The sequence below is a fragment of the Epinephelus lanceolatus genome, chromosome 7 (assembly GCF_041903045.1).
Source record: "Epinephelus lanceolatus isolate andai-2023 chromosome 7, ASM4190304v1, whole genome shotgun sequence".
In the NCBI taxonomy this organism is placed as follows: Eukaryota; Metazoa; Chordata; class Actinopteri; order Perciformes; family Serranidae; genus Epinephelus; species Epinephelus lanceolatus.
In genome coordinates, this window is record NC_135740.1 from 33,700,108 (window position 1) to 33,716,003 (window position 15,896).

The 15,896-nt window shown below is 41.2% G+C and overlaps 1 protein-coding gene across 5 annotated transcripts in view; it reads right to left on the minus strand.

Annotated features, from left to right (window-relative positions):
- atp8a1 (ATPase phospholipid transporting 8A1) overlaps positions 1 to 15,896 on the minus strand; it is a 143,028-nt gene that overhangs the window by 115,856 nt on the left and 11,276 nt on the right. For all 5 annotated transcript variants that reach the window (XM_078169460.1, XM_033633450.2, XM_033633453.2 and 2 more), the window contains exon 2: positions 6,606 to 6,720. In XM_078169460.1, the coding sequence (XP_078025586.1) occupies positions 6,606 to 6,720 (115 nt within the window). The remainder of the gene's footprint in view (positions 1 to 6,605; positions 6,721 to 15,896) is intronic.

Below are 15,896 nucleotides of genomic sequence, written 5' to 3' on the forward strand. Positions count from 1 at the left end.
ACAGCTCTTTCCCAATGAATTTTAAACATCTATAGGTGGATTTAAATGCAATTAAAATGATGCTAACGTCTCCATAATTCCACATGTGAAGGGCACTGAAATCACTTAACACACAAAAAGAGGAACCCTGAGGGGAGCCAACAGGTGATGAGGATGTTCTGCACCATGACTTGCAAGACTTCCATTATTTGCAATGACAGCAGATTACGTTATTTAAACGACGGGGTTAAGACCCACCCATGGGCTGTGGTTGACTCTAAATGGGCTGCCAGGGGCCGTGAATACAAACCAACATTAACCAGCTGTTGCCAGATGAAGACTATCACAGTAAATAAGCTTGAAGCTCACCTGCCTGTCCACAAACCTGTGTGTTACTTTTGAATAAAGATTATTTAATTATTCTTCCAGCTCAACTGTAGGGCCCAAAAAATGTAATTGGAATTGTTTAGCACTTTTTAAAGAAGCACTATACTCACTTTCCACAATTAAATGCATTATATTATGTTGGGGTTTCCATTTATTTTAGAGGCTAATCAGTATTTTTGACTATAGAAATAAGAAGGTATTTTGAGTCTTCATTCTAGGCAGTCATTTTTCAATTTATCATAATTAAAAACATAGGACTACTTTGCCAATAAGCCTGTTTGCTTTATCTAAACACGGCTTTAACAGGAACAGAAAACATGACTTAAGATTTAACAGTTGATAAACTCTGGGTTACCGCAGTAGATTATTTAGACAAGTAGATAAGAGTAGTAGAGTTTCATCACAAATTTAATTCTTTTTTTACCACGTGTAAATGACAGAAGTTCTTCATCATTTTCCAGATTGAAATTTTACTTCCATAAAAGCAGATTTTAAAAAAAGTTGACATACAAAAAAGTGACAAAACTACTGGGTTTTATCGCACTTGTCTCACACAGCACACTGCTTAGGTGGTCAATCTCTGCAGCGGGAGTTACACAAATATTCAACCACAAAAGCTATCATCAAATCAACCACAGCTGTTAGCAACCCACAGCTTATACAATCACAGTTACCTCAGACAGTTAACTTGCAGAAACCTTATATGAATCATAAAGTTGTTTTATCTTCCTTATGAGTTAAATGCATATATATATATATAAATCTATGGTGACTGTATGGTCGGACAGGTGGTTATATAATGTCTGACTTGGCATTAAAGATGAAACATCAGTCTCTCCTTGTCCAACTCATTTCATATGCAAATGCAACTGCACACGGAAGTTGCATAAAGTTGAACAACTGGTTGGATCAGTAACCTTTATGGATGAATGACCTCCTGTTTAACATCCTTTCCAGATACGTCTGTCTGTGTTTGTAACACTGCAAACACTGTACAAGCAGTACTGCAACACTAACTGTGATGGTAATGTTATTATGTTCATCATGTGCACAGTTAGGTTTTTAATTATGGTATACTGCTAAAATGAGAGGCTCACATTTGGTTATTAGGATTTACAAAGTGAGCCAGTGAGTTGATAAAGATGTATAAATACCACCTTGTGAAATGTGTAGCTCATGGTTAGGTGAGTAAGACAAATCAAGGTATTTGACTAATTTCATATATAGTCACTGTGTGTATGGGTGATTGGCTATGTTAACATGCGCGCTAATATTCAGGTATTACTTCAAGTATGGCAATATTCTGAATTTGATGTCATGTCAACAGTTTAGGCCTTTTAACAATAGCATTTATAGCATTTTCCGAATAAGACATGAGGGATATGCCGAATTATTCGAAGTTTAATAGCATTCTCTGGACATCCATTTTGCGCATCAGGAATATACATCTCAACTGGGGTTTTTACCACAGTTTTCAACACACGTGGTCGGCTCTGTTCGTTGTCATGGATGCATCGTACACAAACTAACTCGCTAAGTTTACAAGGCTGAAGTAGAGATGGATGCCCAAAAGAAAAACCTACATTTCTGGTCAAAAGGGCAATACACCTGCTTTTAAACATTATGAAAGACTTGGGTATCAACAGGTTTTTGGATACGCCCAAATATCACAGACCTTTTCAAGAAGGTGGTTGAATGAAAGATGACTCTGCATCATCACACAAGAAACAAGATAAGAAAACTTTGAAAAATCCTATTGAAATACCAAGTGGCTCAACCCCGTCTATCTTTTTGTATTTTGACATGATAAGTGGCATGTTAGGGCACGTTAATTGGAGTATCTACGGCTGCATGTCGTCCTGAGATCCCTCGGCTTAACACTCATTCACACCTGGACCCATCTAACCCTAATGGCACTCATGATGGCAGGGTGGGTCAACAACATGTCAACGACTCTGTAAGTGCTCACACATACACACGTTTTAAAGCCTGCGACTCTGAACCAGTCCATTAGAACTGAGGAAGCCTCTTGGATGAGAGGTGAGTGACACGTCTTCAAGAAACTCAAGTACGTCCATTTGCCTACGATATAGCACTTAAGAGTACCACGACCTGGATGACTAAGAATCTTCACCAACAATATTCATTGTCATTACTCATGTAAACAGCTTAGTAGGAATATTGTCTTTTTCAGAATAAGGGCAAAAATCTCAACATTTTGCGCATGTAAATGTCATTGTTTGTGTCCTGTGTGTCATGTCACAATTGTTCCTTGTCTTAAATAAGCAATACAATATTAGCATTATATAGATACACAGAAGTTAAAAGGTTTGTACAGCCACTCCTGTTTGCCATAGGATGAGCTGTCACCTCAGCAATAACTCATCTTAGCATTACAGCCAGATCTGCCAGCAGCCAGTTCAGCTGAATAAACTATCTAAACAATCCTCATGCATAGTATAGAGAGAACAAGGTGCCTGTTGTCTGAGGCAGGAGTCATATATGTGTTCGTCTGCGTGCTGGTGAGCTGTGACATATTCTGCAGGTAGCGATGCTGCAGAGGGAGAACGAGAGCGAGCGAAAGCGAGAAACCTGTGAGCTTGTAAGATTAGATTCACCATTTATCACAGCCCCTGCTCCTGTAAGAGTCTCCACAGGTCACTTTGAGACAGCAACCAATCCTTTTCAACAGATCAGATCTTTAGAGCAGCCTAAAGCGTGATGGGCCTTCAAGGTTCCAGACGATTATTTGGGCACATTGCAGAAACTATGAGGACAAAGAAAATTTCAACAAAAGCCGTCTGCAAGCTGTGGACTTCGCCGTTCAAATAATGCAGCAGCACTTAAACCTCTGAAATCATTTGACAAGACACAAGTTGGATGCATTATAGTCAGATCCGAAAGCGGTGGGTCGGAAACAAATGCGGCTTGAAAAGGCATTAACATGCAAGCTGCCATCCAGTTCACTGTGTGCTCAGAGAGAAGTCTGCTTTTTATCTCTAAAAACTGGGCTGCAAGCATTCAAAGTTTTAAACATACTTCAGTTAATTTACATATTGCTAAAACTGGTATGTCTAACTAATTCTGACTCTGATTAAACTGGGAGGTGGAGCAACGACAGTCATATCTCAGATCAGTCGAATATTAAAGAATCTATAACAATGATTTATTCCTGATCATTTTACCTGCCTTATTTTGATCACAGTGTTTGTGTGCTTCAGCTGAACGGAACTAATGTGATATTTTCCTTTATTTTTCAGTGAGGACAGGTCGCCCACTGAATTAATGAACGCCTCTGGTAAGGTCACAAAAATTTAATACACTTCTACTTTTAAAATATGCAGAGGTGCTCTTTCACGGCAAAGGCCATATTACTTAAACTTCTCTATTGCAATATCACTCAACCATCAACCATCTGCTACTGCAAACAGGCTAATAATGCAGTCTTGATTGCACATGCTCGTTGACCTGGCTCTGTGAATTATTAATAACCAAACTAAAATGATAGAGGTCATATCTACAGAATGACCTTAACAACAAAAATAAGGTTGATCCAGAGTAATTGAGTAAATTAAAGAAATACACCACAGTAAGGAAGATATTCTGTCATTTTCTTAGCTGCTTGCGTCACTTATTTGTCATGTCATTACACTGAAGCTGAACAAACAAATAAACTATTAGCACACTTGCAATTTTCATTCATTATTCCTGTTCAGCTTATAGCTGTGTCTGCGTAAGCACATACATATCTCAGGCTGCTCATGCAGCAGGAATGCTAACAATAATATTCCTTGACAGAGGACGCCCTGACCCAACAAGCCTGACCTTTAATGCTAAAAAGGACTGCACTCCTTCCAAGAGGAATAACAGGATAAAAAGGGCCAGTCTGGCTGATCTGGACTGAGGCGCCACTGGTGATACAAATCTTGCAGGTGCTTATCAAATATGGTATCACTGAGGGTGTTGTCATGGTACCTGTAGGACAGCACCTCTCTGTGCTCATCAGATGTGCCTCCTCACATCAAAACCACTGTACACCGTTTTAACTATATCACATGTATTCAAAAGTCTGTATGTAAGACAAGATGAGGTAAAATATATTGTAGATTAGTCTCTCACTGCTTTGTAGAGAAGGACAGAGTTGGGGTTAGGGGGTTAACATCTTAAATCTTTTCTCCTCAAGACCAAATTTTTACAACATATGCTCACAAAGGCTCCTAAAATGGATTCTGAGTTTTCAACCCAGCTTGCCATCAGGAAACTCTCCCCCAGGCTGACATTTAAGTAGCAGCCACGCAGTCTAGGCATGCTTTGATTCAACTGTTTTGCTTGTGACTCTGAAGGTTAATGTAGGGTTAAAGGCAAAGTGGCAAGTTATGCTGCAGGTCACCATGGAAAGCACTGATGGCCTCTGGGTTGCCACGACCAAGTTAAAAATAGCACCAACAGCAAAATCCTTCAGAGAATACATCTTGGAGTGTGAATTTTTAAAACAGCTGGGATCAAATTTAATTTCAAGTGACATGGGAAAGCATCTTTAAAGCATGCTGCAAGAAATATACTGGGAATGCTGGATGATAAGTAATAGAGGCCAACCTTGCATGACGAAGCCTTGGTGTGAAGGTTTATGTTCATGGCTAAAAGAGACAGGCGCCTATACTCATCAGCTGTACATTAAACCTCAATAACATGAAGATGGTGTCTTGATCTTCTGCAGCAAATCTAAGAGAGGATATGTTACATTTTCTCAGCCTGTCACAATAATTACTCTTGTTAGATGATATATCGTCCCAGAAATAATGGCGAAAAATGATATTATCATTTTAAGACCATTTTATTCCACTGATACAATTTAATAACATAATAATGCAAGTAAACCCTCTCAAAGAGCACTGAACCTTGAGAATATTCAGACATTGGAATGTAAAAAATATTACTCAGTTTGAGGCTTAGTACAAAATTTGGCCAATGAAAACAAAACCACATGATGCCTCTTATGACTAATAGACAAGCTTAGCTAAGCTCTGTGAACACTACAGTTACCTCCAAAATCTGTCCAGTGTGCTGCAGTTAGCTCGCAAGGACGTACGGTCTGGGATTTGGGCAGTTTGCTGGTGGACTTATGGAGTGTAGGATGAGATTATTGGACTTTTTGGCTCATTGCTAGGACTTGGCGACCATCAGGACTGTACCTCTTCCACTCCAAAAGTGCAGCTGCAGGCTACGGTTAAGCTACGCTGTGTTGTCTTTGAAGAGATGTTTTATTTTTCTCCGGACTTGCGCAAGTAGGTGAGGGTGGGGAGCAAAAAAGGGTAGAATCGCTGAACCCAAGTAATGGACGGGAAAACCCTGCTGTTTATTCTAAAATCTTACAAACAAATATATAAATACAACAGGCAATATTACATGTAGTGGTTAGCGCACTCGTCTTCCATGCGGAAGGTCCAGGGTTCGAATGATGCTGGGGTCAACGTCAGCAAAGGCATGCGGTCGCAAGAGGTTCCCACTGCCTAATCAAACAGATCAGATTCCTTAAGGAGGCTTCAGGATAAGAGAGTAACTACGGAATCTGAGCCAAGTCCTCAACACGGGCGCATCTCAAGCCCGTTGTAAACAGGAGGTTCCAGACGTAAAAGTGGATTCAGGCAATATTAAGGTCAACAAAACTATCAAGGTCATGTCCTAACACATCGTACAATAAGTCGATTACGTAATCATAATGACAAGCCTACATTTTTCCTCTGAAAGCAGGAATGTTCCAAGTGTGCTGCTTCCTGCGGAGGTATGTCAACATACAGTAGTGTGTCAGACCATTGTGCAATCCCATTCCTATTCACCACTGTGAGTGCACTGAGAGTTGACTTGAGGAGATATTGTTTCACAATGCAACGCAGCACACAATGCCTAGCTTAATGCAGAGGGAAGAAACATATAAGATGACATGCATTTTACTTTGAAGGGGGTACAAAGAGACCACCACAGACCTAAAACCTTCTTGCATTACCACTGCTTGGGTGGTACTCCAGGGTTGATCTGGTGAAGCTATAAATGTGGACCACTAAAACTTTACTACTACCCAAGTATTAGGTTCACATGGACTACCACCCAAACAGTGGTAATGCTACATGTAGAATCCAAAAAGAGGCTCACAGTTGTCTCATACTCTCCATCAGTTCAAACAGTGCATTCATAATTCTCATTATATTCAACACATTTCCATAGATGCTATATTTCCTTACCTGACTCGATTGCTGCAAAACTTGGTGAACTGCGGCTGGTTGAGGTATATCATTCGGGCATCTTCTTGGTCAGCTAAGGACGTCTTTTCTGATGTGTCCTCTGTCTTTTCATATCCTGCGGCGTGGGAGAAAGAAAAGACATTCTATAAGAAACAAAATCTGCCTTGAGCACAAACAAAAGTAAAGATGAAAAGGTGCTTTGAAGTGTTTGAGTCGGTGCGTGTCGTAAAGTCCCAAAAGGAGTCTTTGGAGTCTGTAAAAGGTAAGTCAGAGATTTCAACACTGAGAGAAAACCATAGAGACCGCAGCTGACCTTGGTGCTTTAGAGGCCTTAGATATATGCGTTCTTGGTGCTGTGATGGATAAAGTTGGCATTGTGATATGTCTCATTGTTAAAATTTCACTTCACAACAATGCCTTTATTTTGTTGTGTAAATGGTGGAGTACACACAATGTACTTGTCATTGTTGGAGGCTACAATCACTGCAGCCTACACGATAAACCGAGGAGACATTTGTATTTATCTGTATGATACACTTGCCTTAGATCAGAAGCAATAATCTAACAGCAGTATAATGCTCAAATTATTATCTTAATGGAGTGAGAAGGTGCTTCAGAAAATATAACAGTGGGATTGTCAAATGACATTCACTGACAATACATCTCTCATTACCGCCTTCGCAGTGAATTGCCAACTTGGAGAAAAACCCTGTTATATAATAATAATACAGGGAATCACCTGCTTTATGTAAAACAGCCTGACTCAGAAACATTTACAGCAGCTACTGTATGGAGGAAAGCAACAATTTAAGTACATCACATTTTGTCTGTTTTAGCAGACCTCAGTTTCAACGTATGTGAAAAAATCCTGGTCAATGATACACGCCTTTGTAAAAAAAGGATTGTGACATGTACGGAGTATTTAGGAAATGTCAGATTACTTAAGAGACATTTCAGCAACCCCAACTGAAAACTGTCCAATTGTTGCTAGAAATGTGTGGGAATGTCCTGTCAAGATAGACATCCTGTTGACAAGAGGAACGGTGTGTCAATCAGTTACAGTAACGTGGTTTCATATCAAGGGCAGAGGTACAGCCCATGCACGACTCATCCAACTGTACTTTGAATCCTGATTCCACTTAGTTCAAACCACATGTATAAAAGAAGAGCTTACAGAGCTTATTCACTCCTCAGTCAAATATTCTGCCTTATTTATGGAAAATGTTTGACTGTCAGAAGCTGCCACTCAATGCTGAAAAAAATAATCAACAAACCCTCTGCTTAGATGGATAACACTCTTCTTCTCTCCATCTCTGGAAGAGTCAGCTCTGCTCTGCTCCCACTAGGTTCAACAAAGTGGGATGGAGCTATGTAGGCTAAATCAACACATCAAATGAGGGCTGCATGTGGGTCGCAGAAATGCTTATATATGTACCACATTTCCGCCCATTTCTTTTTTTAAACCAAATACAAATATTTTTATTTTTTGATTGGCAAGAGGCATCTCTGTGTCTTCCTCAGGCGAGGTCTAAACTATCACAGATGGGCTGTTAACATGCATGCTCTCCATGCTGAAGACAGACAGGTGCTGCGTCATGAAAAAAGGATGTCTAGGGATGTTGTGTGAATATCTCGAGCCTCTCGCTTGAAGCTGCTTACTGCAGTGCCAGACGTCAAATAGACAACACACTGAAGAATCTCTCTATTGAACAGAGTAAGTCGCAAAGATGTACAAATGTGTACAAGGACATACAACCTGTATATTCAGTGTATGTACAGGTATGTCATGGTTTCCTGCTTATGCCCTGGTGAGGCTGTTCAGATCAGACGGATAATCCCTCAAATCTGAACATATATATATTAAATATAATTTCAGCTGTTCATAAACTAATAAATAGCTTTGCACAGACACTCCAGCTAGTATGGCAGGATCCACTTTAAGGGACAGTTCAACACAAAATGGAAAAATCTATATTTTTCCTCTTACTTGTAGAGCTATTTATCAGTCTGGAATGTTTAAGCATGAGTTGCTAAACGTTGCTGATATCAGCCATAGAGATGTCTGCCTTCTCTCCAATGTAATGGAACTAGATGGCACTCAGCCTGTGGTGCTCAAAGCACCAAGAAAATACATGTGAAAAACTCAACAGCAATGTCTCTTTCCAGAAATCAAGACCTGGTTACTGCAGACAATCCACAGACCTTGTTGTGAGCAGTTTCATGTAGGACCTATTTTCTTTCTACCGAACTACACCCGCCAACCATATCACAGGCAGAAGGAAGCGTGCATCTATTGGTATCTCACCTAGCACCACTGAGCTAGCGGACATTACAGCCATTAAGGTTTATCTCAAACTATTACAAGCCCAACCCTTTTGTCCATGAGTAGATGCAGATGCTCTTCAATATTTCTAGGCAATAAGTTCTGTGTTTTCATCCGCTTATCCGGGGCCGGATCGCGGGGGCAGCAGGCCAAGCAAAGCACCCCAGACATCCCTCTCTCAAGCAACACTTTCCAGCTCCTCCTGGGGGACCCCAAGGCATTCCCAGACCAGATGAGATATATCATCCCTCCAGCATTTCTGGGTCTGCCCCGGGTACTGCCTCCTACCAGTACCCAGAACACCTCTAACAGGAGGCATCCTGATCAGATGCCTTAACCACCTCAACTGACCCCTTTCGACATGAAGGAGCAGCGGCTCTACTCCGGGATTGGAAAGCTGATTCGTAAATTAACTGATTAGTCAACAGAGAAAAATAACTGTAAGCTTCTGCATAGCAGATTTAGTGCTTTGCTTTCTTTTATATAAAAGTAAACTGAACAAGTTAGCTGACTATTGGTCAGACAGAACAAGACTAGAGACAAGACAAAATTTCCCCTAAGGCTTTGCAAGATAGCTCTTTGCCTTTTTTCAGTATTTTCAGACATCTCATAGGTCAAACAATTAATCAATGATTACAACAGTTGTTAGTTTTCACTCCAGGCATTTTGTAGATAGAGCAGTTCAAGTTTGAGACTGACTTCTCCTTAACTTCTGTGACTGTGGACATGCTGGAAAACAAATGTTGTGCCAAACTTAAGTACCATTTGAAGCTGAAATATCTGACACATCTACAGAAACCGATTTGACTGGGATTATCTTGTTTGTAAAATGAGAAATGACAGAAACCGTATTCCTGAGGTTCACATTTCCCTTCCCTCGTGTTTTAATTGATACGTCTAGATTAGTGCCCTCAGCACTGCCAAGAGAGCACTACTGTAAAACTCTTAAGTCAACAGTTTCCCTTAGACTCTCAAGTTGCATGCATGTGATCCGCTGAGTGCTGCGTAGCCTTCCCTATAGCATGTAGTAGTAGTGGTGTCGAGGGTTATGAGGTAAGGGCAGGCATAGCATAGCTTCCACAACGACAGATAAACCCTGGAGTTTAAAAATGGAAGGAAGGGACGTTCTGAGGCATGCTGGGAGGGGAACACAAGCAAGGGAAGCTGGCTGCTTGAAATATCAACAACAACAAAACACAGTCATGAGGTACTGTAACCAGAGCCTCATACCGGATATGCCCCAGTTGCAACCTGCATGGCATGTCGTCCCCCTGCCCACAGTATTTCTCTTTTGTCATGACAAGTCAAGAGGAAACAAAAGGCTGCCGCAGTCTTCAAAGTCACACTTTCTCTGCTCTCTTCCCCCTCTCTCTCATTCTCACCTTACTGCTGGCACTTTCTCACTCATGTTACACAAACCTGAATCTTAAATTACCGCTCTTGTTATTTTAATGATCCACTTGGCTTTACATGGAGGATTACTGTAGGAGTGACTGCCAAACCTTCCTTCCTCCTACCATCATCTCCTGATAGTTTCGCTCCTTAGCATGTGCTCGGGGGCTAAAAATAACTGCCCTCCCGTAGTCATTTGGTCACCGAGGGAAACATGGCTCGGCTATCCCAGCCCTGTTATGCAAGATGTCAGATCAGCATAGGTGGTTTATTGGATTAGTGTGGTGGCAAAAGGGTGTGTGGATCCAGGCAGGAGATTAAAGAGTGGTGCCTACTGCTTAAGTGGGAAAACTTCCTGCCATGATACCTGGCATTATCACTTGTGGGACCAATATAGCCCAGATGCCTTGTGTCCACAATATTAGGTAGTAAACTAGTGACTCCTTGAACTGAATGACAGTTCTGTTCTTTGTTTACAGTGGAAACATACAACACAACACTGCTTGCCAGATGTTTAGTGTACTTAAATCGCATGGAAATAGTAAGTAATATTGCGCACAACACCTAATAAATGTCCGTCCTGAAGGAGGCATCCCTACTCAGTTTCTCTTCCTGAGGTTTCTTCCATTTTTTCCCCATTAAAGGATTTTTTTGGGGGACTTTTCCCTTACCCGAAGTGTGGGTCAAAAAGGACAAAGGGTGTTTTATGTTGCTCAAGTTGTAAAGCCACTGAGGGAAATAGGGATTTGTGATACTGGGCTACTTAAATAAAACTTTTCAACAGGTGTTTTATCTTTCACACGTAACAGGACACAGAGTCCAATTGAATTTTTGATAAGTGGTATCTTCATAGGATGTAAATTTGGCCCTTAGAGAAGTATAACAGGAGCTTTCAGGCCAAGCGTCAACACAGCACTACATAACATTCCTGAGGAACTGATCCACTGATCCTACATCACCTTGGCGGTAGGAGGTCCTTCCTTGAGAGGAGGTAACTCCCCTCCTCCTTTCTGTAGGCCTAGTCTCTTTCATCTGAAATGAAAACAGAATTTGCAGCCAAGAGCTCACCTGGTGACACTGGGAAGACAGGTGGTTTGGAATGAGTAACAGCACTGAGTAAAGGTGAGGGAAAGGACATTGACTCAAAGGCATGCTACCTCACTGAGTTTGGACTGGATGAGGACAGGGCTACATGATTATGGCCACAACTATGATGTCATTTTTTTTTGTTATGTATTAGTCTTTGTAAGAAACAAAACTCTGTGTCCTTGGACCTGTTGTTAATTTGGTTATTTAAGCACAGCAGATATTCTGTGAGAAATAGTTTGCTAAAGTTGCAGCACAAAATATAGTTTCAGCGTCAGAGAAGATCCCTACCCTGTACAAACATCAATAATGGGGGGCACGGTGGTGCAGTGGTTAGCATTGTTGCCTCACAGCAAGAGCGTTCCTGGTTAGAACCCAGGGTGGGGGAGCCCCTCCGCGCAGAGTTTGCATGTTTCTCCCCGTGTCATCATGGGTTTTCTCTGGGTAGTCCAGCCACTCCCCATCTCTCTGTTCTTGTTTAACTATCAGCACTGCCTAATGAGGGCGTACAATGCCCCCAGAATTATGAGCCAAATTCAGAATCTCAATTTTTAGTAAGATTATCATCTTTCTGTAACTGTAATATCTGGCCAGTGTTTAAACGCCACTCAAGCCTCAATAATAATTGATCATATGCCAAAACGCAATCTCAGCTTGCACATCAAGGGACAAAGCCAGCAAACAAAGTGCGCCAAGAAACTAAATCTTTAAGAAGCTTGGGTGATCAAGGAATTAGTGTCTACAATGACAAATGAAAACAGGGGACTGGCATGGCTGGTGACTGCAGCATAAGGCCTGTGTGAAATAGCAGGCCAGAGGAGCTGGCTGAGCATCTGTGATTGATGTTGTGTCTCTGTGTTCTGAATGAGCCCTCGCAGCAGGAGCCTGTGTGCTATGGTAGGCCAGGTGCTGCAATGCACCAGTTGCAGCTGGTACTGCTACTGCTTAACTTAGTCCTTCTGCTCTCTCCTCTTGGCAGCTTTGACACAAGGGATTGTATGCAAAGTGTAAGTAAAAGCTGCATTGTCTGCTGGTATGGTTATAAACATAGGTATTAATACAATAACCACTGACAATAGTTTACTCTTTATCTTTTTCTATATTTTGTATAAATAACTTGGGCAGGAAAAGGACAGGAATAGACCAAGGCTGTGACACATAAATGTGCCATAGTGGACTTGTTTTTATCACTTGTCTCTGTTGAACGTGCCCTATAAACCACATATTTACATATTTATATGCCAATTCAGTCTCCTTTGTTTTTAATCTGATTATGTGCTGATCTGTTATTCTGACCGCAGCCATCTGGTAGCAGAATTACTTACAAATCTTATGACCAGTTACTCAAGAGTCGTGCCTCTCAAGTCCTCAAAAGCTACCTGATCTCCAGGTTTCTGCTACAGCTACTATTCTCGCACACTTGATCCACTTAAAGGCTACGTATTGAACACTTTAATTGGATTAGCAGAGCAAAAGCGAAGCTAAAGCCAGAAAGTGGTCAGCTGAGTTTGAGGAATTGCCAGAGTAACACTGGGCTAGTCTGGCCCATCAGTTCCACTGTTGCAGTTGAATAGGATGAATAATTTACAGTAAAACTGCGGAAATGCAAAGCTGTTTCAGTTGCAGGGGTGGGCAGTAACACATGACAAGTAATGCACATGAGTAAAAAAGTAGTTTTTTTGAAGAAACAAGTACTTTTCATGCCCCTTTTTTAAACTACTATTTGCTCAAGTATATTTCTGAACCAGTAATTTACTTTTACTGCACTACATTTGCCATTTTTACCTTCGTTAAAGCTAGTCTGCTCTAAATTTGTGGACTGAGTAAACTGCAGATGCCACATTGCCAGCTGCCTGTAACAAAAAGCAGCACCTCCTGTCTTTTGACCACGATGCGGTCAATAAAGAGCAAAACCCAGAACAACAGGCAGCTTTCAGCGACAATACCAGACCATATTGCCCACATTTTTTATATCAAAACCTAAAAACTAACTAGATCAACGATATGGCCAAACGCAAGTATGACGCTGAATATTTTAAAGTGTGTGAACCTTGAACTAATGACTAAGGACAAATCTGGACCCTGTGGCTGGACCGGTGGGGAACCACCACTTCAGAAAGCACTTAGCCTAAAGCTACTTCAGTAATTAAGTAAGTAAGTAATTCATCAAGCATATACTTTTTTACTTTAACTTGAATTGTAATTTTCATTTTGACTACAGTCATTTTTTAATGGGAGGAATTGTACATACTTGAGTATAGAGTTTCAGTGCTCTACCCACCAGTGTGCACTGTGCAGTTGACACACCAAAGTAACAATAGAATCCAGCTTGACATTGTGCACCCTGACTGTATGTGTGGCCTTCACAAAATTTAAAAGTAGCACACAAGACAAGCCCTGACAGGCCAACAGCACAATCCAACAGTCTGAGGAATGAGAGATGGAGGAAGTTCCATCATCAAAATAGCCTCTACACAGCGTTCCCTCTACAAGCATTAATAGGATCTACCTCCCCCCATATAATGCTCATTTCCTTAGTTTCTAACATACTGTGTGGATAATGTACTCAGCCACTACCACAGATGTCTCAGTGGGAACTGCTCTTAATATTCCCTGGTGGACACTGTGCATTTTCTCAGCACTAATTTCATTAACTGCGGGCGTGTCATAGCTCAACTACCCTGACATCAATAAAGAGAGCAAGAATGGGAAACTGGGCGGATACTCAGTGCGAACATGATTCTCAATCTGTGTTATATTAGGCTTTCTAACAACACCTTTCATCTATTAATGGGGCCAGCATATCGCCCATACTAGCCAGCTGTATAAAAACAATGTAAGAGGCATGGAAAGAGAAGAGAGAGAAGGAACAAGGAGCCAAATTAAGCTCAGTAGGAGTAGAGAACAGGAGCACACAGCTCTGGAGGGGAAGCCTCTAGAGGAAGGATCAATGCCATCAAGTGTCGTAATGAGTCTGGATGCAGGCCAGATGTCAGGATTATTGCTTGTGTCAGCCAACAGACTGACGGGTGGAACAATAGTCACAAGGGGGCACGTATTTTGGAGACGGTGCCCAATGGGGAAAAAACTGGGCCCAGCATGCTTTGGCATTGGCCAAGGCATGCCGGTCTTCCCCAGTCTGTCTTTTTATCCCACACTGAGTGTTGTAGGTTACAGAGACACTGGTGTGGAAAATTGTTTCTATGACACCTGGGAGATTTTTTTAAATAATTAAAGTATGTCAATCACACAAGAAAACTTGCTATTGTGCTATCACAGGGCTCAAAATACCACTTCTTTATGCACGGTAGTGAACATAGAATTTGAGCTGTGCATGTAACACGTAACTTGGTGTAGCTACGAACTTTCATTCATTGACCTTAAACAGACTAACGCAACTGACATTTCTCACACACTCTCAAGCCACAGTCTATGCAGGCCACACGTCCATTTTCTCTCACATTTATAACTGATAACATCGCAGCACAAAAAGAGGGAACTGACAGTGCATGTACAGACGAGACAGAGCAGCACAGCACAACAGCAGCACTGTAAAACTCTGCAGTCAAGCCAGCCACAGCCGCCACACCAAGTTTATTATTATGGTTATATGTTGGATATTCTACAGACATTTACATTAACAGTTTTTCAATTTTTCTATGTCACATGGCCAGCTTAGTCTCTTAATAACTACTACAGTAAGTACCATAGTTACAATATAGTTTATCTTAAACACAAACAACCAAACCTGAAGTTATAACTTATTGTCTGTCAATTCTTCTATGATATGTTCCGGATAAAACCATCCTCTGCAGATTTATGATATCATGAGTGGTAATGTATTAGCTCAGGTCAGGCAGAAGTGGTGGGGGTGGAAAATTATTGCTGCCATAACTGTCAACACGAGCAAGATTAAACACATCTAATGGCACCAATGACAGGAACAATAATGACCTGATACTTGAGCATATGACCGAGCACAGCACGACATGACACTCAGGGTTAAATATTAAAGAACACATGAAAACACCTGACCAATACTTTAAAATTCATCCCTAAGTATTTTTAGACTCCCTATTGTCACAGTAACAGTAGCAGTAATCCTTGTTTATAAAAAAAGAGGATCAAGTGAAAATCGTTGTTCCAGTCAAGATATTTTCAGCAACCGTATCTTATTCTGGCTATTCATGTTTGACCTCAAATAAAACTTTTATAACAAATCAGAGGAGAGATCATGTCACATCCCGGCAGCATTTTACAACTTCTTTGGTCACCTACTTTGTCTATGATTACACAACGATGAGTCAGTTGGCTCCATTACTAAGCCCTGGGACCCTTTAGGAGGGCCCATGAGTCAATCACCAGGGGTATAACATCCATCTGGAGGCCAATCAAATTGTAAAAAGGCTTTTTGTTCCTACAGAAACAGGTCCAGGCAGAGTCTCGCTGCTGAGATTCCAAACAAGCACTAATGAGCCTGAGAGAGAGTT